At 48.7% G+C, this 24,035-nt stretch overlaps 1 protein-coding gene across 3 annotated transcripts; it reads right to left on the reverse strand.

The window, feature by feature from the left end:
* Positions 1–145: 145 nt before the first annotated feature.
* Positions 146–23,960, reverse strand: Endou (endonuclease, poly(U) specific). 3 transcript variants are annotated; one of them, XM_070039757.1, is made up of 12 exons: positions 21,580–23,960; positions 20,583–20,747; positions 18,268–18,410; positions 13,619–13,741; positions 11,759–11,818; positions 11,226–11,363; positions 10,617–10,788; positions 9,861–10,060; positions 4,547–4,660; positions 3,767–3,873; positions 2,748–2,890; positions 146–1,298 (listed from the first exon to the last, which is right to left on the reverse strand). In XM_070039757.1, exons 1-12 carry the CDS (start codon positions 21,678–21,680, stop codon positions 1,178–1,180), a joined length of 1,587 nt encoding a protein of 528 aa, XP_069895858.1. In that variant the 5' UTR covers positions 21,681–23,960; the 3' UTR covers positions 146–1,177. The 3 variants fall into 3 exon arrangements, with proteins under 3 accessions (XP_069895858.1, XP_069895878.1, XP_069895868.1); XM_070039777.1 differs by lacking the exon at positions 21,580–23,960 and adding an exon at positions 16,003–16,146 and having other exon boundaries at positions 18,268–20,675; XM_070039767.1 differs by lacking the exon at positions 21,580–23,960 and adding an exon at positions 14,624–16,146 and having other exon boundaries at positions 18,268–20,675.
* Between the last annotated feature and the right edge of the window lie 75 nt (positions 23,961–24,035).

Below are 24,035 nucleotides of genomic sequence, written 5' to 3' on the forward strand. Positions count from 1 at the left end.
CAGAATTCTCTCCCTGTCTCTGTAGAGAAATTTGGTGACTCATTTGGGGACCTCACCCAGATACTACAAAATCTCCAAGCCATTCTGAAAACACTTCCAACCCTACTCCAGGGCCAAGGCAGAAAGAAGAGACACATTTGCAGGGTTTTCAGGTAACTTTAATTGGAAATATGACCTCCATGATGCAAGCCTGGCTCTGTGGGGGAGCCCCTGGCCTCCGAATGCAGCACGGAGGGTGAGTTAGGGATCTCTGACCTCCCTAGCATTATTCAAACTATGAATCTGAATAAGCCTTCATATAAGTGTGGATGACATCAAACTAGAAATTCCTTTCTCCTCAATACCAAATCTTCCTCATATAAGATTTTTTTTCTCCAAACACAAACAAAACTATTTGGAATCAAAACACAAATTTGTAACTGCACCAAACATCTCTCTCTCTCTCTCTCTCTCTCTCTCTCTCTCTCTCTCTCTCTCTATATATATATATATATATATATATATATATATACACATATATATATATATTATATATATATATAATACACACACACACACACACACACACACACACACACACACACACACACACACACACACACACACACACACACACACACTCAAGCTTGGAGGAAGCCATAGGCCCCAGCCCATTCAGTATTCAAGCCTTTACCCTGCTCGGCCCATGTCAGATTTTCCCAGCCTCTATTCTGAGAAGATTTAAATTCTAGAAAAGACCAGCCCAACAGAGGGCTGAATTGCATGCCCCTTCTACCTGAGCTGTATCCAATCACAGCCATTATAGTCATCTGGAATTTTGATCAGTCGTTCTTCACCTTCACAGTAATATTATCATCAGGTTTACCCTCTCACCCATCCCAAAAAGAGAAAAGGAGGCAACCCCTTCCCTTCCAATCAAAGACGAGGCCAGCGGTGCACGTGTGGCACCACCTTCTCCCTCCAGCAGTCCGTTTCTTAGGCTATCTTCCTTAAAATAAAAAGTTGACCACTTCTCTACATTTTCCTAATTGGTATCTTTCCGTTCTGCACTGGGGGGGGGTCCCTTTTTGTAGATTTAGAATGTGGGGCTCTTGGGGTCCTCTCTCCCCTCTTGGGTCCAAGGCAGGCAGCACTTCAGTTCCGAACGAGCCCTCTTGTCCTCTTCCGGTTTGAAGCTCTATCGGGTAGAAGACACCACATAGGCTGTGGCGATGTACTTCCTGCCATTCCCGTAGGTGGTCTTGTCCCAGGTGTAGGTCTGGATGGCCAAGGGGTATCCAGCTAGGCTTAACTGGCACCTGTGGAGGAAGATCCTAAGTCAGAGGCTCCCACCGCGTTGCCCCTCCTCTGTCTGCACCAAGGGAAGGCTCCAGGCAGACCCTGAGAAGGTCCAGCCTCCAAGATGAAAGCTCCCGCAGAATCAGAGGTAGCCTTCGCCATCCACACCTGATTCACCATCTCCTTAAAGAACAGAACTTCTCACATAGGGAAGTGGCGCTGTAGCTCAAGTGGTAGAGCACTAGCCTTGAGCTGAAGAGCTGAGGGACAGCACTCGGGTCCAGAGTTCAAGCCTCACAACCGACAAAAAAAAAAAAAAAAAAAAAAAAAAAGAACTTCTCACACAGGAGGCTGAGATGGGAGGATCACAGTTAGAAGCCGGCCCAGGCAGGAAAAGTCCATGAAACTCTAATCTCCAATTAAACGTTAGCCAGCCTAAAGTAGAACTGTGGCTCGAGTGGTAGAGTGCCAGCCTTGAGCGGGAAAAAGCTAAGCAAAGCACACAGATCCTGAGGTCAAACCCCAGGACTGGCACCAAAAATTCAAAAAATTAAACAAGAACAGAATTGCTCATCTTTTCCACAGTAATAATCCAAACTCCTAGATCCTAGAGCAGAAGTCCTCAGGAAGTCTATGTTTGCTTCCTGTTTCAAAAGTCAAAGGGTCAAAAGTTCCCAAGTGATGGAGAGCAGAAGAACCAGTTGTTACCTCCTGCTCTCTCTGAGGCTCTAGGTTTTGTCCCACCACACACAGAGCCAAATTGAGAGGATGAGAGCCCCAGGACAACTCCATCTTTAACATCCTTATATATTAAGTTACTGCATAAAACTTCAGTTAGAGTGGGTGCTGGTGGCTCATGCCTGGAATCCTAGCTACTCAGGAAGCCAAGCTCTGAGAAGCACAATTCAAGGCCACGTTGGAAACTCTGAGAGACTCTTATCTCCAATTAGCCAGAAAAAAGTAGGAAGTAGAGTGTAGAGTGCAAGCCTTAAAAAAAGAAGGCAGTTGGGGCTGGGAAGGTGGCTCAGTGGTAGAGCGCTTGCCTTGCATGCATGAGGCCCTGGGTTTGATTCCTGAGCACCACAGAAGCAAAAAGAAAAACCCGGAAGTGGCGCTGTGGTTCAAGTGGTAGAGTGCTAGCCTTGAGCTGAAGAGCTGAGGGACAGAGCCCAGGCCCAGAGTTCAGGCCCCATGACCGGACCCCCCCAAGAAAACAAAAAAACAAACTTCAGTTGGGGGCTAAGACAATGGAAGATGATTCTACTGCTAGGATGAATTTTGGTGATCACTAAATGAATCCTAATAACCTCATTATTTATCCAAGAGTTCAAACTGAGGCCCAAACCTAGTAAGATATCCAAGCCTTCTCAGCCATGGTGTGAAGACTCTAGTCCTCCCCATCTTACCCCAGCCAAAAATAGTGTGAAGCCCAGCCACTGCCCCAGTACCCTGGCTGGCTCAGTACTTACGTTTTGCCTGGTCTAGCGATGAAGCACAGGGAGTAGAGGGCAAACTCGAACTCGGGGCTGCTGCCGATGAAAGCTGAGCCCACTTCCTTGTAGTAGCCATCCCAATTGAACTGCATTGCCAACACGTCAGGATAGGAATCCCACTACAGAGGGAAGAGTGGCAGAGGGAGACTGCTCAGGCCACTGACAAACAGGCCGCAGTCAGGGGCCGTATGAGCTGCCCCAGAGTCATAGGGATGTGACCGTTTCCTGCGGCCTTTGCACATGGAAGAGAAAGTTTATTGTCCTCAAATAGTATCTCAATGCAGGGTGTCAGAGGTTCTTATAAAATAGAGAAAGCTAGGTACTGGTGGCTCACGCCTGTGTTCCTAGCTACTCAGAAGGCTGAGATCTGAGGGTCAACATCCGAAGCCAGCAGGACAGAAAAGTCAGTGAGACTCTTGTTGCCAATTAACCACTAGGAAACTGGAAGTGGTGCTATGATTCAAAGTAGAGCACTAGTCTTGAGCAAAAGAGCTCAAGGACAGTGCCCAGGGCCCGAGTTCAAATCCCAGAACCAAGACACACACACACTCTTATCTGGAGATAAGAGCCCTGTGGACTTTCCTGCCTCAACTGGCTCCAAAACACAAATCCTCAGATCTGAGCCTCTGCTAGGATTCCAGCTGGGTGTGAGGCACCAACACTCAGCTTCCTCCAGCTACATCCTAAGAGCCATGATGCAGAAGGTGCCTGCAGCTCTCTGGCTCTCCACTCTGAGACTCCTCTTCTGCCCTTGGCCTGCTGTCTGGGTATGAACCCTTTGTCTCCTGTCCCCTGCACTTTCTAAAGTTCACTGCTTGGAAGATATTCCATCTCCGGGCTGATTAAACCACCTCCAGCAAACGAGGTCACCAGATTCCCAGTTTCCATTGGGCTGCTGCTACACACCCGGGTGAGAAGCAAGGACAACCATTCAGAGTAGAGTGAGCGTAGGAAGTGAGACACCACAAGGCTTGCTTTCTAGCCCAGGGACTCACCGGCCCATCATAAATGTGGCTGTAGTAGTCAACCAAGCCCTCCTTCTCCTGCAGGTAGAAGCGGATCCAATTATGGAAGCCAGTGACTTTGCCCTTTTTGACTTCACCTATAATGAAAAAAAAAAGGAAAAAAAGAAAAGAGTGAGGTGATTGATACTTCCTTCCCTGCCCTGTCATCTTTCCACTACCCTAATCCCAGGAGCTCTCTCTGTCTCTCTCTGTCTCTTTGTCTCTGTCTCTGTCTCTGTCTCTCTCTCTCTCACTCGCTCTTGCTCTCTCTTACTTTCTCTCCTCAGTTTCTAGAATGTCCATGGGATTAGCCATGTGTCTACCTAGAACTCTTCATATTCTCAATCTTTCCTTTCAGCTCAGGTCCAAGGAACAATCCTTCCTCCTGGCTGATCCTAAGGACCTCACCACCATATTTTCTTCTCCATGATTTCTCCAGGAACAAGCTAGGATTGGTGGGAGCCTGTGGGACAGGTCTCTTTGAAAGGAACAGAAGAGGGCTCCGAGGCAGATCAATGATGCCCCAAACACTCACTCATCCTAGATGTAAGCCCCTGGGAAACTCCGTATCTGGTCTCTTTTCCCCCTCTGAGTTACTCTAAGAGAGGCCATAGTGATGGCTGGTCACATCCCACCCTTCTAGCGGGGATGGGGGAGGGGGTGGGGGGGGTGGATAAGACCTGTGGCTTGGTTCATGACTCATCAATGCTCAGAGCAAAGCCAAGCCTCGTCACCCCTCCCATTCTTTCTTTCCAAGCAGAATGATCCCACCTGAAAAGACATGTTCGAAGCCACTGGAGTCTCCCTCTTCACTGCCTCTGGAATACAGCCCAAACCACATGTGCTTCAAGTCTTCAACAAACTCTTGTTCAGAGCTGTAACGATCTGTGGAGAAGAGCATAAAGGATTCTGGGAAAGGATTCTGGGTCAGGGCCTGGAAAACAAGGAAGTGCTACCTGTACCAGTACAACTAGAGAAACAGGGGTCCAATCAACAAGTCTGATCAGCTGTCCACTCCACATTGGGTGCCAGGGCCAGGTTTGAAGGCTGCAGAGTGGGCAGGGAAAAATAAGGGCAGGATTTCTGTCTCTACAATTAGACTTCAGGAAAAGAGCCAATATAAACAGGGAACCACAAAATGAATAACATCACTTCATTTCATCTAAATGCGAAGAGCTGGATGCTTGTAACCTATGCCAGTCATCCTAGCTGCTCAGGAGGTTGAGATCTGAGGATCGTGGTTCAATACTAGTCCAGGTAGGAAAGTTCTTGAGACTCCTAACTCCAATTAAACATCAAAAAGCTTGAGGTAGAACTCTGGTTCAAGTGGTAGAGTGCCAGCCTTGAGAAAAAAAATCCAAGTGAAAATGCAAGGCCAAAGAGTTCACAAGAAAAAAATAAGTGGGAAGAAGACAATAGAACAAAGTTAAGTCATAATGACTGCAAATGGAGATCGAAGTTCAGTTAATATGTGTTTTTGTTTGTTTTGGTCAGTTGTGGGGCTTGAACTCGGAACCTGGCCTCTTTGTCTTCAAGGTGAGTATGCTACCACTTGAGCCATAGCATCACTTCCATTTTATGAGTGAAATTAAAGAGAAGAGTCTCTCTGGGACTTTTCTGCCCAGGCTGGCTTTGAACCTCAATCCTCAGATCTTAGCCCTCTGGAGTAGCTAGAATTACAGATGTGAGCTGCCAGCACCCAGCCTGAGTTGCTATGTTTTGAATGTGTCTCCCCACTACCAAAGCTTAGTTGAGTTAGTAACTTAATACACTACATATCAGAACTAAAAGATGGACCCTTTAAGAGGTAGTTAGGCTATAAGACTCTGCTGCCATGAATAAATGAATGAATGAAGGCTATTTTGTGAGTATGGGTCCCTTATCAAGAGGGTGATCTCCATTTAAGGGATGTGTTCAGCACCCTTTCACCTTTCTCTCCCTCTGCACTTCTGCCTTCCAGTGTGGAATGACAGGGCATGAAGGCTCTCACCAGATGCTCTCATTTTTTTTTCTTTTTTCTTTTCTTTAGTCCTAGGGCTTGTACTCAGGACCTCATGATCATACTTGGCCTTTTCTGCTCAAGGCTGGCATTCTACCACTGGAGTCGCACCTCTACTTCCAGCTTTTGGTAGTTAATTTTAGTAGAGGTCTCAAGGATTTTCCTTCCCAGGCTAGTTTTGAACTGGAACCCTCAGATCTCAGCCCCCTGAGGAGCTAGGATTACAGGCATGAGTCATCAGTGCCCAGCCAGACATTAACTCTCAATCTTAAACTTCCCATTCTCTAGAACTGCAAACCAATATGTTTGTGTATGTGATAAATTGTTCCCTTTACTTTCTGTTATAGCAGCATAGAACAAACTAAGACACGCACTCTTCCCAAAAGGAAGATCAGAAAGGAATGTTCCAAAGGATAGCACTAATCACAGATTTCAAGGATAATGAGCTCTCTTCAAGAGATCTAGGGAGTGGATGCTTCTATGTCTGAGGCATAGAGAGTGTGGGAAAGTGCTTGGTAGGATATCTGAAGGTAGTGGGCTGCAGGTCCTGCATGCATGGCGAGAAGGTCAGAGCTCAGCCCAATATTTTAGATGTATGGGGTGCTTCCTGCATGCCCAGCCTTGTTCCAAGTGCTACTATGTAAGGACACCGACAGTTCATGACTGGTTGTCCAAGTAATAGGTAAAGAATCTGAGACAGACAATGATGATAAAACCCTGCCTGTAATCCTAGCCACTCAGGAGGCTGAGGTATAAAGATCACAGTTCAAAGCCAGCCCGGGCAGGAAAGTCCATGAGAATTTTATCTCCAATTAACCACCAGAAAACCAGAAGTTGTGCTATGGCTCAAGTGGTAGAGCACTCACTTTGAACTGAAGAACTCAGGGACAGCACCCAGGCCCAGAGTTCAGGCCCTATGACTGACTTAAATAAATAAATAAATAAGATGATAAAACCCATGTAAGCCAGGTGCTAGAGTGGGCCCAGCCTGCAGCTTCTTGGTGGTCATCAGACACAAAGGTTTTAAGCAAGGAAATCATGTGACAGGAGCTTTGTTTCTAAAGGATTACTCTGGCTTTGGATGTAAAATAATTAAATGTAGATGGGGCCATATGTGTGAAAGCAGAGAGGCCAGTTTAGGACTAATGTTTTTCCCAGTCAGTGGTAGTTTGTGGCGGCATATGCTTACAACCCTGATATTTGGGAAACTGAGGCAGGAGAACTGAGAATCAAGACCATTCTGTGCTTTCTAGTGAGACTTTGTGTCAAAATGTAAAAGAAGGGCTGGGAATTTGGCTTAGTGGAAGAGTGCTTGCCTAGCATGCATGGGGTCGGTCCTGGGTTCAATTCCTCAGTACCACATAAGCAAAAAAAAAAAATAGTAATAAAATTGTTTTAATGTAAAAGAACAAAGAAAAAAGGAGGAGGAGGGATATGAAGAGAAGATACAGGAGGAGCAAAGAAAATGAAGAAAGGAGGGGAAGGGAGAAAAGGAGTTAAAAAAAGGAGGAGGAAAAAGAAGAAGGGATGGAGGCGAGAAGGGGGAAGAGGAAGAAGAGGTGGAGGAGAAGGTTAAGGAGCAGGAGGAAGGGTGAGAAAGAGGGAAAAGGAGAGGGAAAAGGATGAGGAAGAAGAGACAGAAGAGAAGAAGATGAAAGGGAGAAGGAAGGAGGAGAAAGAAAAAGAAAGAGGAGAATGAAAAGGAAGAAGAGAAAAAGAAGAGGAGGAGAAAGAGAAGAAGGAGGAGGAGGGATAGTGGAGGAGAGAAGGAGGAAAAGCAGGAGGAGGAGAATGAGAAGGCAGAAGAGGAAGAGATGGAAGAGAAGAAGATGAGAAGGAGGAGAAAGAGAAAAAGGAGAATGAGAAGGAAGAGGACGAGGGGTGAAGAAAACAGAGGAGGAGGGAGAAGGAGAAGGAGGAAGAGGAGGAGAAGGAGGAACAAGAGGAAATTATTTGGCAGCTTGGTAGCTGAGGAAGATCCAGGATATATTTTCAAGGTGGGAGGGGCTAACTGGTGGAGGAGATGGTGTAGAGAACATGAAGTCACATCTGACTCTGGCTTTTGGCCTGAGAAATGGAATGGGTTGCGGTGATGTGTATGAGATGGGAAGACACAGGGAGGAGCAGGGCTGGGGGAAGACGTGGGAACTGGGTGTTCTCTTTATACTAAGTTTTATGTAGGTACAGATTAGAGAGATACGTGATGTTCAAAAGGCCTTTGGAGCTCACGGGAAGGGTCAGGGCCGAGGCTTTCAATCATGAAGCCGTCCAATTCCGACCGTTCACTTCCCAGAACTGTGTGGGGAGGATCCAAAAGAGATACCAGGAATACTCTTTTCCTTTCAAGGATTAAAACACAGTTGGAAAACAAGATGGAATCAACATGCGATAACAGAATGGGCTCTCAAGGTAAATAGTTACCCTAACTAGCATTTAAATAGCTGCCAGGATTTCTACTGTGTCCTTTACAAATATTAATTCTGCCCCCTGTCCCAGTTTATTTCACAGATAAGAATCAAAGGAGTAAAACAACTTGATCAGGGTTTTAGTGCAATTTCTGTAATATAACAAAACACCTGAGACCAAGTCATTTATAAAGAATAGAAGTTAGTCAGGCTCATAATACTAGAGTTTGGGAAATTGAGGTGCAGGTATGTGGTGAGGGTCTTCTAATGGTGACATGGTATCTCCCAGCAAGACAGAGCAAGCATGTCAGAGAGAGCTTGTTTTTATAACCAAGCTACTCCTTCGACCATCCATTCATCTAGGAATGGATTCATCTCTCAAGAGAGCTCACCTCCAAATCTCAATCTCACATTCAATGTTAGGGATCAAATTTCCAGCACATTAAATGTGGGTAAATCCATCCAAGCCACACCACCATGATTGCACCATGAGTAAATTACAGAACTGTGAATCAAATCAAGTCTCGTTGACCCGTGGTTAATTTGGGCCATACCACAATCTCTCAAGAGGTACCAAAGCCAACAGAAGCTGAGCCACTGAAACTTTTCTAAGTGTGAGAAGACATGAGCTAGAACTTTGGAGGACAAGTGGGATCTGGACAGGGAAGGAGGGAAGAAGGAGAGCAACCTGGCCTGGAGAGCCCCTTTGTGACCTAGTTCAAGTCTAGCCTGGCTGGGCTTCAGTTTCTCTCACTAAACGTGAATGAAGGGCTTCAGTTCCTTCCATTCATGTATTAGCATAGAGCAGACACCAGGGGGCGCTGCAGGATTGCATCACCACATAGGCTCCTCGGGCCACTGGTTTCACCTAAAACAATCAGTGTTACCATCTCAGCCTAGGTAGTTGATGAAAGGCATTATTAGTTCCACGGATCCCACCATCAGTTGATGGGAGACCTGGGCAGACCCACCCCTGAGACAAAGCCCAGCTGCCCCAGAGTTCAGGAAAGGAATCTGGAGGAAGGACAACTAACAACCAGAGCCCTGAGCCAAGAAATCTCAAAGCCAAGACCTTTTTTGGTCTGATTGGAATGGCTCTGTATCTTGAGACATTCCAGCCAGAGCTCTTCTGGGTAGAAGCATCTTCTGAACCTTTGTTGGGTTTTCTCATGCTATTGCTTTGCAAACACGTGCAAATGGCCACGCCCTTTCATTGCAGGAGAGAGAGAGAGAGAGAGAGAGAGAGAGAGAGAGAGAGAGAGAGAGAGAGAGAGAGAGAGAGAGAGAGAGAGAGAGAGAGAGAGAGAGAGAGAGAGAGAGAGGTGGCAGGGATCTGCTGAACTGTAGTAACTCTGGACAGAGGTGCCCTGGGGTGGGACAGGGGACAGATGCAAAAGATCCTGAGATGGACACAGATGGTAGAGGACCCACAGATGGCTAACAACCAAAAGATGAAATTATTTCCAAGCCAGTAGACAGAAAACCCTCAGATCCTGATGGGGTTCCTGATTTCTCTGTGCCTTGTCTGTGATCCTTCTCAGATGTCTCTGCGTGGTTCCTACCACCCCCTCACCTACTCTTCCAGTCACCCTACTAGGGAAATCTCAGCAGGGCCTGACTCTCCCATAGTCCATGCACTATGTCCCCATGGCCTCCCAGGGCCTGGGGTCAGCTTACTCACTCTGGTGATGGAGGAAGCCGTAAAGTTCTTTCATGACGGCCGTCTTCATGACCTCTCTGAGGAAGACAGCCTGCTCCTCCAGCTGCTGGGCGCTGAAGTGTTCCCCATGGCCAGTGGCTCTCTGGTAGTTGTTGAGCAAGTTGATGAATGCCGCATAGGTGGGCTTGGAGAACAGCTGCTCATTGACATAGGTGAAGAGCCTGGGGCAGGTGGATGGAGACTCACTGAGAATCCTCCACAAGTAGTAGAAAGCCCTTCCAGAAACGTCTGTACAGGTTAGGTGCTTCCCAAGAGGGGTGGATTCAGAAGCAGAGAGGCCTCTGAGTGCTTTTTTTTTTTTTCTTTTGGTTCTAGAAGTGGGGCTTGAACTCCGGTCCGTGAGTGCTTGCTCAAGGCTGATACTCTACCACTTGAGTTACATCTCCACTTTCAGCCTTTTGCTAGTTCATTGGCCATAAGACTCTTGGGGATTTTTTTTCTGCCCAAGATGGCTTTGAACTTTGATCCTCAGATCTCAATCTCATGAATAACTAGGATTACAGGTATGAGCCACCACACCCAGTTGCTCCTAAAAGTCACACATGAGGTCCCTCTTGGAAGATCAGTATTATCTCTGCCACAGAAACCCCTCCCAACTAAGGTCACCAACAGCCCTTCGAGGTGTCTTCATCTCTGGCCACCCCTTTATCCTGCCTGGCCTGAGATGCAAATAGCTGAGGTATCAAAGGAAGCAAGGAGGCACAAAGGAGAACTCACGGCTCTGGGCAGTGATCCACTTGGTCTCCTGTCTCGGCTGGGGTGATGCGGTTTTGGCTATTAAGGATGATGTCTTCCTTCCGGGCCTTGTTGGTGTCTACCTTGTAGATCTTCTCAGAGATGCTCCGAAGCTCTTCTTTGGTAATGGTGTCACTACTGTGGGAGAAACCCTCTGGGACAAATTGGGGGGTGGGGGAAAGGTGGTCAGAGCCAGAAGGAATGCGGTGGGATGGGCAATCACGTCTACCCCCTGGTGAGCTCTTTCTGGAAGCCAGATCAGAAAGAGGGACTTGGTAGTTGAAGGACAGGGGCTTAATGGACGCTGAACATCAGCACAGGTAATTCCATGATGGCCACAGAAAGTCCACCCTCATCCCTTCCCTCGAAGGAGTGCAGTCTAGGTTTCAGAATGCCCTGGAGGGCACGTTCAGACAGAGTGGCAAGCCGCTCCAAGCTTCTCAACCGTGTGGGGTAGAGGCCCTGGCTGCCATCTTTTACAGAGTCTCAGCCCAGGCTGCGGCTGCTGACCAGCAAGGCACCACATCTGGAGAACCACTTCTCTAGAGAATCCCTCACATCTCTGGGCATCTCCATAGGGGATGGACTGACCGTGGTCACCACACAAGCTCTCAAAGTCTTCGCAGCAGTTCCCAAATTCCTGGCAGCGGTCATTGCAGTGACAAGGGTGGTGTTTGTCAAAGGCTTCTCGGCAGCGGCCCTGGCAGGAGTTGGGTGCTGAGTACAGGTCTGCCAAGAACAAAGGGGAGGTGTGAGGCCAGGTCCCTGTGATCACCAGGGGGCGCGCCAGACTCCCACAGGCCCTGCTTGCATCCCTGGGCCCAGCTCCCTGCCCTTCCTACTGGAGGTCTCCAGGGAAGGGAAACAAACAAACTCCATTCCTGCACACCCTGCAGTCAGGAAGTTCCTTCTGAGGTCTGACTTTACTTTCTGGTCTGTTGTTTTCATAATCTTCCCACTCTAAAAATAAAGTTCTTCCACTTCCCTCCCCAGGCCTCAGGCTCTCTTTCCTGTTCACTGGCCTCCCCTTAGCTGCTTGAGCCCCAGTCTCTAGCCTGGGCCTGCTGCTGAAGATAAAGTGACCCTCCCATTGTCCCCCACCCCCATCTGGGGAGCAGGCTCACAGCTGGCAGGGGCTTCTTCCAACTCCAGGTGTGTATCGGGTTCTGTGGGGTCCTCTTCAGCTGTAAGTAGAGAAACAAAGTCACCAATCATCTCCAAGACTTCTCTTCCCATTTTCTCCTAGTCCTCTGTTCCCCAACTTCAGGAACAAGAAATTAACAGATACAGGGTACAGAGGACAAGTTCCAGATGCCAAAGAATAAAAACTGGACATGTAAGCTATTTCTGATGGATTTCAAATTACTGAGATTATATTTTTCAAAATATGAAAATAATTCTCCCCCCCCCACCCCCGCAGTGGACCATTTGGATACCCGGTATAAAAATGGAAGGGGAGGGCTGGGAAGGTGGCTCAGTGGTAGAGTGCTTGCCTTGCATGCATGAGGCCCTGGGTTCGATTCCTCAGCACCACATAAGCAAAAAGAAAAAAGCCGGAAATGGCGCTGTGGCTCAAGCGGTAGAGCGCTAGCCTTGAGCTGAAGAGCTGAGGGACAGCGCCCAGGCCCAGAGTTCAGGCCCCACTACCGGACCAAAAAAAAAAAAAAAAAATGGAAGGGGAAGCTGGGCATGGTGGCTTACATCCCTAACCCTAATTGTTCAGGAGGCTTAGGTGGGAAGGATTGTAGCTGGAGGCCAGCTCAGGAAAAAAGCTTGCAAGACCCCATCTCAATCAATAAAAAGCTGAATGTGGTGGCGTGCATCCAATCACATGGAAAGTATAAATAGGAGGATTGTAGTCCAGGCCTACCCAAACCAAAACAAAGGCCCTATTCAAAAAATAACTGAAACCCAAGAGCCAGAAGTATGGCTCAGGTGTCAGAGAAGCTACTCAGTAAGCACAAGACCCCTGAGTTTTGACCCCAGTACTGCCACAAAAAGGGGTAATGGTGATGCTTTCTGAAAGCTCTGGTTGGCTATGACAATAGTCTTGATGTTCTCCAAACAACAAAGCCCTGACCTAAGATCATCTATTATAACTCCTGTAACTTCTCAGTCAGGGGGAAATTCCTAGGCCTATAAGAACTGTATCCTGGCTGGGTGCCAGTAGCTCATACCTAATCCTAGCTACTCAAGAAGCTGTGATCTTGAGGATACTAGTTTGAAGCCAGCCAAGGCAGGAAAGTCCATGAGACACTTACCTTCAATTGACCACCAAAAACCCTGGAAGTGGAGATGTGGGTCAAATGGTAGAGCACTAACTTTGAGCAAAAAAGCTCAAGGACAGTGCTCTGGTCCTGAGTTCAAGCCCCCCTCCCCAAAAAAAAAGGATCGGCACAAAAAAGAAAGAGGAAGGAAGGAAGGATAAAAGAAAAAGAATTTGTAATGTTATTCATGTTAACCTATTGCGTATTCATGTTAACCTGTGGTGTACTGTGGAATTAAGTACTTAAAATTTTGAGGTATTGCTCATCTTGATCATTTAACATAAATCTTGCAACTGAGGGATATTGATCACATTTAAATTGGGGACCTCTAGCCAGATGCTGGTGGCTCACAGTTGTCATCCTAGCTACTCAGGAGGCTGAGATCTGAGGATCTAGGTTTGAAGCCAGGCAGGAAAATCTCCAATTGGCAACCAAAAAGCCAGAAGGAGAGCTGTTCCATTCAAGGACAATGTACAGGCCCTGAGTTTAATTAAGTTCAATATCAACACAAAAACTGGTGACTTCCTAGAAAGTTTGAGACGAGTGGTAGCCAGATCCTGAACCACTGCCTCTGTCTTTGAAGACTCTTCTGTCCAGAAGGTCTGCACTGAGTCCCCAAGCCCCCTCTGGACTGCAAGACACATCTTGGGTAGCCTTGACTCATAGGTGGCCAGGCCTGCTTGGCCTCCAGACCCTCCACCCTCCAAGAAGCCTCACCAGTACACAGATGTTCATAGTCCTCACAGCAGTCCCCGTGGCGGGGACAGCGGCGGTCACACTGGCAGGCAGCATCCCGGTCAAACTTCTCATGACAGCGAGAGGCGCAGGACTCCATGTTTCCTAGAAGTTGGGGAAAGTCCAAAACTGAGCTCTCTGGTGATTCTGGACACTCCTCACAGTGCCCCCTACAGGAAGGTTTATAGATGGGCAGGTAAGGCCATAGGGTCCAATTTGGCCTCCATTACCACCACTACCTCTACCCTCACTATTCCCAAACTCACAGCCCTGACCAAGGTCTCAGATTCAATTGCCTGCTGGACGAAGTCAGAGACATGAACAAGCAAAGCAGCAGGATGAGACAGGAAGAGAAGCCAAGAGCTGATGGCTCACACCTGTCTGAGAGCTGAGCAGCTTGCTTCATAAGCCAGCCTAGGCATAAAAGTCTGTGAGACTCTTATCTCCCAATAATCAGAAGCAAAAAGTCTAGAAGTGGAGCTGTGGCTCAAGTGGTAGAGCACCAGCCTTAAGCAACAAAACTCAGGGTCAGCACCTAGGACCCGAAGCCGTAGGACTAGCGTGCATATGTATGTGAGCCTACACCACCTACACAAACTTCAGGTCAGCCAAAGAAAGATGTGTGGGCTGGGTGTGGGTCACTGGTGGCCACACCACAGATCTGTGGCTGTTCTTCCAATGATTCCACCTGCCCTCTCTTCTACCCCTAACCCCGCCCCACCTCCTTCATGGTCACAGCTTTCTCTCCCTTCCTGATCTCTGGAAAGCATTCAGATGAGTTTACACTTGCTGGGATGAGGTGGGGATGGATAAGAATTGGGCTTAAGGATGAGATCCTGTTATGTAACCACAGACCACATCCCTCGATCCAGACACATGATGTGCAGAAGCAAGCTTGGGGTCACAAGGAACATAAAACAATCAAGTTTAAAAGGCACAGTGCAAACCCACTACTATTGTGGAAGAAAATAAACAAACAGGCCTCACCAAGAGCTCCCACAGCAAAGGCAGCCTGGGGCAGGAGCCAAGAGGCTGTTTCCTCCCACTCTGGCCTTGAGGGGTAATAACAGAGCTTTTGTTTCCATTTGAGGTTCCTGAGGTTTCCTTATGGAGAATGCAGGATTTGGGGATCTGGCAGAGGTTTGCACAGAATGTCAAGGTCAGAATCAAGGGCATTGTGAGCATCTGCATCAGACCAAGAAGGAAACAGACACCCAAAATGCACCAGGTGTGGAGGATGGCTTTAGACTAAGAGCTACAGCAAAGGACTTGGGCTAGGAGTAAACTGGTTGATGAAATGACAATTTTGCATGAGTATTTGAGTAGGTCTAAGGTTAGGTGGAAGATGGCAGAAGAAGAGAGGTAATGTTAGTTTTGTCTTTGGCTAACTATGGAATTTGGCTCTGGTTGTGCGGGACACAGGTCTGTATGTCCACTTAGGCCTAGCCAGAGTTGAAGGCAAATTTTAGGGAGGAGGGGTTACTAACTGGCTTGGATTTGGGGGCTTGGAGTTATACCAGGTCTTGCTAGGGATGGCAGAGCACTGAGGAAAACCCAAGACCCTGGCACAGAATATTTGGGGCTGGAAGTCTAGTTCTACTGTTTTCTATCTATGTGGTTGTGAACTCTCACTTTCTTTTGTTTGCTCTGCTTGTTTGTGCAGCTTTCTTACTCAGCTGGCACTCTACCACTTGATCCACATCCCCAGCCTAGCTTTTGGCTGGTTATTTTCAGAGACAGCATCTCTTAAGCTCTTCTTCCTGGACTTGGCTTCAAACCTGGATCTTCCACCTCTCCGCCTCCTGAATAGCTAGAATGACAGGTGGGAGCCACGAGCAGCCAGATTTGAATCAATTTTCCTTGAGTAAGAGAGATATCAGGTCAAGGTTAACTTGGGTCCTGAGGCAACTTCACATGATCTACGTCAACTCCAAGAGGAAAGGGCGATGGTCCAGTGGACTGTCCCCACAGGCTACCATGCCAGAGGCCACGGTGCCCTTCAAGCTCACAGGAACTCCTTGTGAATCTTAAACTACCTCCCTTGGCACCTGAATACAAAGGTCTGAAGGGAAACCATCCGGCCAGAGAGGGAGCCTGGTCAGCTGCCCATTCTGCCTGCCTGGCAGCACACCGTATCCACAGGGAGAGAATGTGGGCGAGTCGGCACCCTGCTCTTAACGGGCCAGACCAGAAGGAATTCACCCTCCTCCAGCACTGGCACCCACTAAGTAGGACAACAAGTAAATAGTTGGCTGCAAAGCCCAGGAGGGCACCCCCCCCACTGGACCAAGTAGACTGGACACGCTTTGTCATCCCTGCTCCAGAGCTTTGTCCCCCAGTGAGCACCCCATGCCCAGGATCCTCACATTTCTCAGTGGCCTTGAGGCATGAGGGTGGTAGGCAGGAGTGGGAAGGCGTTTTTCCTCACAGGCGCCTTGCTGTGTTTTGCTGGGGACACTCAGATGACCAGTCATCCTGGCTACTCACTCCCGTGCCCCACCTCACACTTCCTGTGAACAGAGAGGCTTTGTTGAAGTCCTGCTTAGGAGCCAGGGCCTAGATCACTGCTCCCTCCAGCAATTTTCTGTCCCTTGTCACACTGTCTCATCTCTTGGACATGCTTTCTGCTGTCCCTTCCTTCCTTTCTTCCTCCCTCCCTCTCCCCCCCCCATCTCTGTTTCCATGGAGACCTCATCAGCCAAGAAGCTTCATTCCCCAGGACCAGCTTTCAGCCTCTGTCGACTTGAAACAGCCTAGGCAGCAGCCAGCTCATACAAGAGGACCAGGGAGTAGCCATGACACTCCTCTGTCAGTTTCACATTCTATCCGCTGGGCTAGGACAGACACTATAAGAATCATTCCTCTTGCCTTCCATGGCCTCACCTCTCCACTCTCTCTACCTTTCAGGCTCACAGCCAGGTCTGATGCCTGCCTGCACCCCTAGTACCCTGAGGGATGTCCCCAGGAATCAGATGTCTCCTCTCCAAAGGAGATGGGGAGAGTTGAATCCCACCAGCCTCCCCCCTCCACAACCACCTACTCCACTTCCAACAACCAACAGTCCTGAGTCTTAGGTCTCACACCCTCCCTGTCTCTCTATTGCTTCCTTTCCATTCTCAGGGCACCAGAGAGGTGCTGGGCAGGGGTACAGGGAAGATCTAGGAACAAGGTTTTCCTACAAGGATTTTCCATTTAGGAATTCCATTAGGGATCTCCTTATCAACAGCCTGATTGGAAATGATCCCCAAGAGATCCCACTCCCACCCCCAAATACTGATGATCACAATCCTAACTGAAATCCCAATGTCCTGAGATCTCACTCCTCTACTCTTTTCCTGTGTGATTTTTTTCTGGTTCTGTGGCTTGAACTCAGGGCCTGGGCACTGTCCCTGAGCTTTTTTTCTCAAGGCTAGCACTCTAACACTTAAGCCACAGTTCCACTTCCAGCTTTTTGTTGGCTAACTGTACATCAGAGTCTCATGGACTTTTCTGTCCTGGCTGGCTTCAAATTACTATTCTCAGATCTCAGTCTTCTGAGTAGCTAAGATTACAGGTGTGAGCAACAGCACCCAGCTTTCCCCAGTGATTTTGTTTAATCTTTGCAACAGTCTCAGGCAGGACCAGCCTAGCAGGGTAAAATAACATCAAACTCTGGAGGCAGAGGAAGACTCGGCCCACACCCTTCAGCTTGGGCCCTCTCCCTTGGCACTCCTCCCTTCCCACCCACTAACTACCGATCAGCACTTCAGCATCAGCGTTTTGTACAGTTACAAAACAGGAAGGTATTCCTTTCCTCTGCCCCGGCTATCCCTTACATTCCTGAAATTGTAGGCCAAGCCCTTTCCCCCCCCCCCCACCATTTTGTACCAGTACTGGGGGTTGAACTCAAGGCCTGGCCACTGTCCCTTAGCATCTAAACTCCAGGCTGGAGCTCTACCACTTGAGCCACAGTTCCATTTCTGCCTTTTTTTTTAGTTAAAAGAGTCTCAAGAACTTTCCTGCCTAAGTTGACTTCAAACTGCAATCCTCAAGTCTCAGCCTCTGAGTAGCTAGGATTCTAGGCGTGAGCTATGGGTACCTGTCTACTCTTTAGTACCCTTAACATTGGGATAAAGACCCATTCCTTTGGCTGCTCTTACAGCCCCAGATGAGACATGGCCCATGGCTCTTTCCCTCCTGTGTTTGCCTATCTCTCAAGATTTCATGTAGACCCAGGTCACACACCCCAGACAACCTCATCTATCTTCAGCAGCAGAGAGGAGAGTGGCCAAGAATAACTGGACCAGTCCATCCCAGAAGGCCCCAGACCCACTTCACACACACAATGGCCCAAGAAAACAATACCTTGTGGGGTTAAGAAGTTGGGACCAGTGGTATTTGGAGTTAACCCTCCAAGATGGAAAGGGCTTCCATGAAATTAGTCCATCATCCCTACAACTCCTCCACCCCACACAGCCTACTTCTACAGGGACAGCACCTGTAGCCCAGGCCTAAAGCTTCCCATTACTAGAGGACAGAGTTCATGTTCCCTCATCTCTCTGCCTTCATCCTCTGCCAAATGGCCTAGTCCTCTGTTCTTTAGGCAAGACCTCTCCCCACCTTACTCCTATGCCAACCAGAGAGAAACTCACCAGCCCATGCCAGGCCGCAGAGCATGATCAGTGTGAAGGGCACTCCAACCTTCATGGTGGCCAGTTGGAGGATATTGACTTTCCGACTTTCACTAGAGTCAAGTATCTCAGCTCTCAACCGTGTTTTATTCCAGCGGCTGATCCTTTTAAAGACATCAGGACTTGTGGATCTGGTGTATCCAGATCCTTTCAGGAAGAAGAAAGGGGAGGGAGGGACCCCAGATGGATAGGAGGTAGAATGGAGGCGGGCCCCAACAGCTGTTTGAAGCTTGAGAGCAGGTGACTAAGCAGGTAGGTCATGCCAGATGTGCAGAACCGGTAATGCTAGTCATTTATAGCTAAGAAAAAAAATAGGCCATGCCAGCAGATGTAGCAAGATGAACCTAGCCTGGCAGGTTCCTGCTTATCTTTTTTTTTTTTTTTTTTTTTGTCAGTCCTGGAGCTTGAACTCAGGCCCTGAGCACTGTCCTTGAGCTTCTTTGGCTCAAGGCTAGCACTCTACCACTTGAGCCACGGTGCCACTTCCAGCTTTTGTCTGTTTATGTGGTACAGAGGAATCCAACTCAGGGCTTCATGTATGCTAGGCAAGTGCTCAACCCATAAGCCACATTCCCAGCCCAGCATCTGCTTATCTTTGAGTGATCTTCTCCAACCAGCCACCTACCTGTTGTCACAGATCTAACCTGACAAGCAACATAAAGTCTACGTTTAGAGTCACTGGGATTAAATGAAGAGTGGCCAAATTAGCTCACTCCTCACCTGATGGGAAAACCCTGTACACATCTCCAGTGGCTTTCCCTGCCTTCACTGTAAGCCTGTGGGACTGAAGAAGAGCAGCTCATCTCCCCTTCACAGGGCTCATTTTCAACCCATAGGAGGTTCCACCCACAGACATGCAGATGTAGGCAAAAATGGATGATAAGACAACAGGAGAAAAATCCATGAGGCTAGTGGGGCATCTGTGGCCCATGGCTATAATTCTAGCAACTCAGGACACTGAGATCTGAGGATCCAAGTTTGCAGCCAACCTGGGCAGACACACCTGTGACTCTTATTTCCAATTAACCACCAAAAAGCTGGAAATAGAGTTGTAGCTCAGGTGATAGAGCACAAACCTTGAACAAAAATGTTAAAAGACAGTGCCCAGGCCTTGAGTTCAAGCCTTAGTACTGGCACAAAAGAAACATCCGTGAGGCTAACAAGTGAATATATAATTATATATCCAGGCAAAGATGCTTCCTGGGTAAACTTAGAGGGCCATATATTCGTATGTGTATGGAGATAAAGCAGCATATGGGCCTGAAGCCCATATGCTCTGCATCGTTGCCTGGACAGACAAACATCATGCTCCTCCATTTATTCTCCTCTACCTAGGGCTCTGGAGCCTTGTCAGCTGTTTCCAGGGAGCCCAAGTGGGGACCAATCAGTAAGTGGAAGCCCCAGAAAGCTAAGTCATTAGAGACCTGGCATGGGGAAAGGCTGGAGAAATTCTTCTTGGGACTGGTTGAGTTTGGGGTGTTGATAAAGGGGAGCTAAGTCCAGCAGCATTATGGCTGTTGAAAAGTAGGCCTCACTTGTAGCTGGGCTATGAGTGGTGGTCGGGGCTATCAGGAGCAGGAGGCTGAGGGAGAAGCTGGCCCAGGGGATGACTAAGGGGAACACGTGCCCAGCCCAGCCCAACCCACCACTCTCATGGGATGAAAACAAGGCCGAGTCTTTGCAGCAAAGGATCCCTCATCTCCTGACACCTGAAGAGGCTGGATCTCTAGTGTCTGTCCCAGTGTGACTTGGGAGGGGTATCGCTGAACCCTAGGGCCAGTACAACCCATGTGTGTTAGAAATGGCCCTTGGTGTGACTTCTTTCCCCCTATTAGTATGAACGCTGCATTCTACATTTGTGTTTCCAGGCAGTGTGTGTGTGTGTGTGTGTGTGTGTGTGTGTGTGTGTGTGTGTGTGTGTGTGTGTGTGTGTGTCTCACGGGCCTTCTTGTCCAGGCTGGCTTCAAACCATGATCCTCACATCTCAGCCTCCTGAGTAGCTAGAGCTTCAGGTGTGAACTGCCCATGTCTGGCTCTAGATTTTTTTTTTTTTCTTTTAAAGCTTGTAGGCAGCTATGACATTCAGCATCACCCTCTCTGCCCAGCCTGCCTGGATGCATTCATCAGACCCGCCAGCTGGGCCTGCTCACCAGATCTGGTTGTGCTGACCATGCCATGCTGTTTCCTTCTCTTCCTCCCTCCCTCCTTCCCCGCTCACTCACGGCCTGTCAGTTGCCTGTCTCTGGAGTTCAGTTTTCTCTCTTTTATTTATTTACTCGTTTATCTTGCTGGTCCTGGGGCTTGAACTCAGAGCCTTTGTTCTCTCGGCCTCTTCACTCAAGCTTCTCACCCCAGGTGTGTTTGCATAGCCAGGCTGTCTTGGACTCACAAAGCTGATGATAGGACACATGAGTGAGCGGCAGGAGCAGTTCCTGACCCACCTGTGAAAATCGACACTCTGTCTAAATTATCATAATTATTCTTTCTCACTCACTCATTCATTCGTTCCATTACTTGACAAATGGAAGCCAGATACTGTCTAGCCATGATGACCACAGGGGTGAGTAGCTCACAGCTGAAGGGAATGGGAGACAAGGAATGAAGAAAAGTCCATTTAAAGTTCTGATGGGGAACCAGAGAACATAATGCTGGCTCTGAAGTCAGACTGCTGGTCCCACGCCAACTCTGCCATGCACCAGACACTCAACTCTGACAAGTCACCTGACCCACCATGCTTCAGTTTCCCCTATTGATGTAATAGTACTGAGCAAGGCTGTCATGTCCGGTGCTGGTGGCTCACACCTGTAATCTTAGCTACTCAGGAGGCTGAAAGTCTCTTATCTCCAATTAGCCAGCACAAAGTTGGAAACAGAAGTGTGGCTCAAGTGGTAGAGCTCCAGTCTTAAGCAGAAAAAGCTAAAAGATAATGCCCAGGCCCTGAGTGTAAGGACAAAATAAATTAAGGCTATTGTGAGGACAGAGTAATCCTCATAAAGCTATTATCTAATGGGTAGGTGACTAATACTTTCGTGAGAAAGCAGACCCTGAGCACTCTCCCAAGGACCAAGAGCAGGGCTGGCATTACAGCAAGGCCCTTTTGGTGTTCAGATCCCCAAACCAGGGTCCACCCTGGCTGGTCTCCACATACATCAACAATTGTAACCCTCCCACACCTCCCAGAGCACAGAGCTCAGCCTGCTTCCTGCTTGGGAACACCCCCACCCCCAACACACACACACACACACACACACACACACACACACACACACACACCATGAAGGCCACCAGCTCCAGGAAGGCCCCCAGGCATGGGAGAGGATGCTCAGGAGTTGTTGAGTCAGACTTGGCTTCTGAGCACATCCAAGCTTCATCATGAGTGGGAGGAATGGCAGCTGCGCATCCCAGTCACTTCACCCTCAGGGCTTTGGCAGAACCACAGCTCAGGCCTCGAAGAATCCAAGATCTAAGGGAAGGATGCTTGAACAGGCTGTAGCAACTGGAGGGGTCTGTGACTCACTTCGTGCCCATGGTCCTGGCACACACACGACACACTTTGTGAATGGTGTTACTATTTTGTAGCAGTAATAAGGTGATAACCTCTCAGAAACTCCTTCCAGGACAAAGATTAAGCTAATGGTTAAGTAGGCCATACCTTCAACTTGAAACTGTTTTCTCTGTTTCCTCTACCCCGTTGGTGGTGGGTCTTGAACTTGGGGCTTGGGTTCTGTCTCTGTGTTCTTTTTCTCAAGGCTAGCACTCTACCACTTTGAGCCACAACTCTGCTTCTGGTTTTCTGGTGATTAATTGGAGATAAGAGTCCTAACTGGGCTGGCTTTGAACTGTGATCCTCAGATCTCAGCCTCCTGTGTAGCTAGGATAACAGGCGTGAGCCACTAACTCCTGGCTTGCGACTGTTTGAACTATGCATATCTTCCTCACCTTTTCCCCTAATGCTCCCCAATTAACAAGAAGCCACTGTATATCCCTCCAAAGATGGCTGAGATGTGCTGAATTGCTGTCTTCCCATGGCCGCCATGTAATAACTCTCCTCTCTCTGCCCTTCACTGTGTCTATTTGGCGAATGAGGGTAAGTGACTGGCCCTAACTTGGGACTGCTAGACTGTAAGCTTGGTAGGGGAGTCTAAAAATCCAGTTTTACCATGTGATCAGGTGGTCTTTCTTGGGAGTCTGAGACAATAGCAAAGGCTGCAGCAGTCTGGTTAGTGTGGTCTTGACCAAAACACCAACAAACAATAAATAGCCTTGGGAGAGACACAAGCTCCCGTGACTCCGTGACTCATCCCCACTGGTGGCCTTGTCACCATGGCTCAGCTTTGGATGCTTCTGTGCCCTTGAGCCTCCATCCCTGCCCAAAAGCAAGAGAACTGAGTTCAGCACCCCAGTCACTGACTCACCTTGACCTTCACCCCAGGTGACAGTCTCCTTTGCCAGAGGCAGGTACTGCAGTTTTACTTGCTTGTCAGTAATAAGTAGTGGCAAGCTGGGTGGGCCAAGCCTGAGCTGTGAGTCCAAAAGGCGCTAGTGGCTCATACCTATCATCCTAGCTACTCAGGAAGCTGAGACCAGAGGATCACGGTTCAAAGCCAGCCCAGGCAGGAAAGACCAGGAGACTCTGATCTCCAATAAACCATTAAAAAAAAGCCAGAAGTGGAGCTGTGGATCAAAGTGTTAGAGCACTAGCCTTGAGCAAAAAAAAAGCTCAGGGACAGCAGCCTAGGCCCTGAGTTCAACAGGTCCAACACACACACACACACACACACACACACACACACACACACACACACACACACCACGCAAACTGAGCCCTAACTGCTGAGCCTGTATAGCAAGTATGGACAGCTGCCAATTTCTTCCATATGCCAAGGGGCCCACTGCTTCAGAGCCCACTTAGGGCCATCTTGGAGGCTATGATGTCTTTCCCTCTCTAGCTCAAGTGTTGCCAGGCTTCCGGGTAAGAAAATCAAAGAAGGCAGGGCCCTGCATGGGCCCACAGTCAGGTTCCTAAGGGGTAAATACTGACCCAGGCAGGGAAGAGGCCTGAACACCCCCTCCCCGCCGCACAGCATGCTGGGAAATCCTGGAAGGTAGTTAGGCCTTTGCAGCAATCAGCTATCCTTGACAGCCTCCCCCTGGGCTCTTCCCTAGCCTTCCTCCAGGGGTCTCCATTCAGTGCAAACTCTACCCAATAGGATCAAAGGGTGCAGATCAGATACTGGGGTGAGCAGGAAGCAGATAGAAGGTACTATATTTGCATCTGTATTATGGATGATTCTTCAGTGGCCCCCTCCTCTCCCTCCCCACCCCTGCAGAGAGAGAGGCACCTGGCTGATCAGCAGACATCTCAGATTTCTGCCTGGCTGGGTCCCCCAACTTCAGTGGTTGGGGCCCGCTCTGGCAGCAACTTGCTCCTCTCCACCCCCAGGCCAGAGTGCAGGGTCTTGGCCTTGTCTGTCACCCCCCACCCCCACATGCAGTGAATTTATGGAAACAGGACAGCTCCTCAGGGACCACCACTCCCTGCCAAACAACCCTGTCCATGCCCAACTGCTTATCTCAGAGGTGTGGGAAAAAGATCAGGGCTCCCCATCTCCCCCATCACACACAGCCCATGCCGTGGCACACATGCCACACATAGGCCAGTTCTTTCAGTAGCACAAGGCACCTGGCCACCGCCGGAGAGCAAAGCCACAAGGAACAGAAGCTGGAGA

Source organism: Dipodomys merriami, unplaced genomic scaffold, assembly GCF_024711535.1.
Source record: "Dipodomys merriami isolate MVZ:Mamm:240054 unplaced genomic scaffold, mDipMer1.0.p SCAF_10, whole genome shotgun sequence".
NCBI classification, from domain to species: Eukaryota; Metazoa; Chordata; class Mammalia; order Rodentia; family Heteromyidae; genus Dipodomys; species Dipodomys merriami.

Excerpts from the sequence above, each read along its gene's own strand:
- Endou (XM_070039757.1), bottom strand. The coding sequence starts at position 21,680 with ATGATGAAGCTTGGATGTGCTCAGAAGCCAAGTCTGACTCAACAACTC. Across the intron at positions 11,364-11,758 it reads GGAAGAAGCCCCTGCCAGCT|ACCTGTACTCAGCACCCAAC; the intron begins GTGAGCCTGCTC and ends TGTTCTTGGCAG. Across the intron at positions 2,891-3,766 it reads GCCACATTTATGATGGGCCG|TGGGATTCCTATCCTGACGT; the intron begins GTGAGTCCCTGG and ends TTCCCTCTGTAG.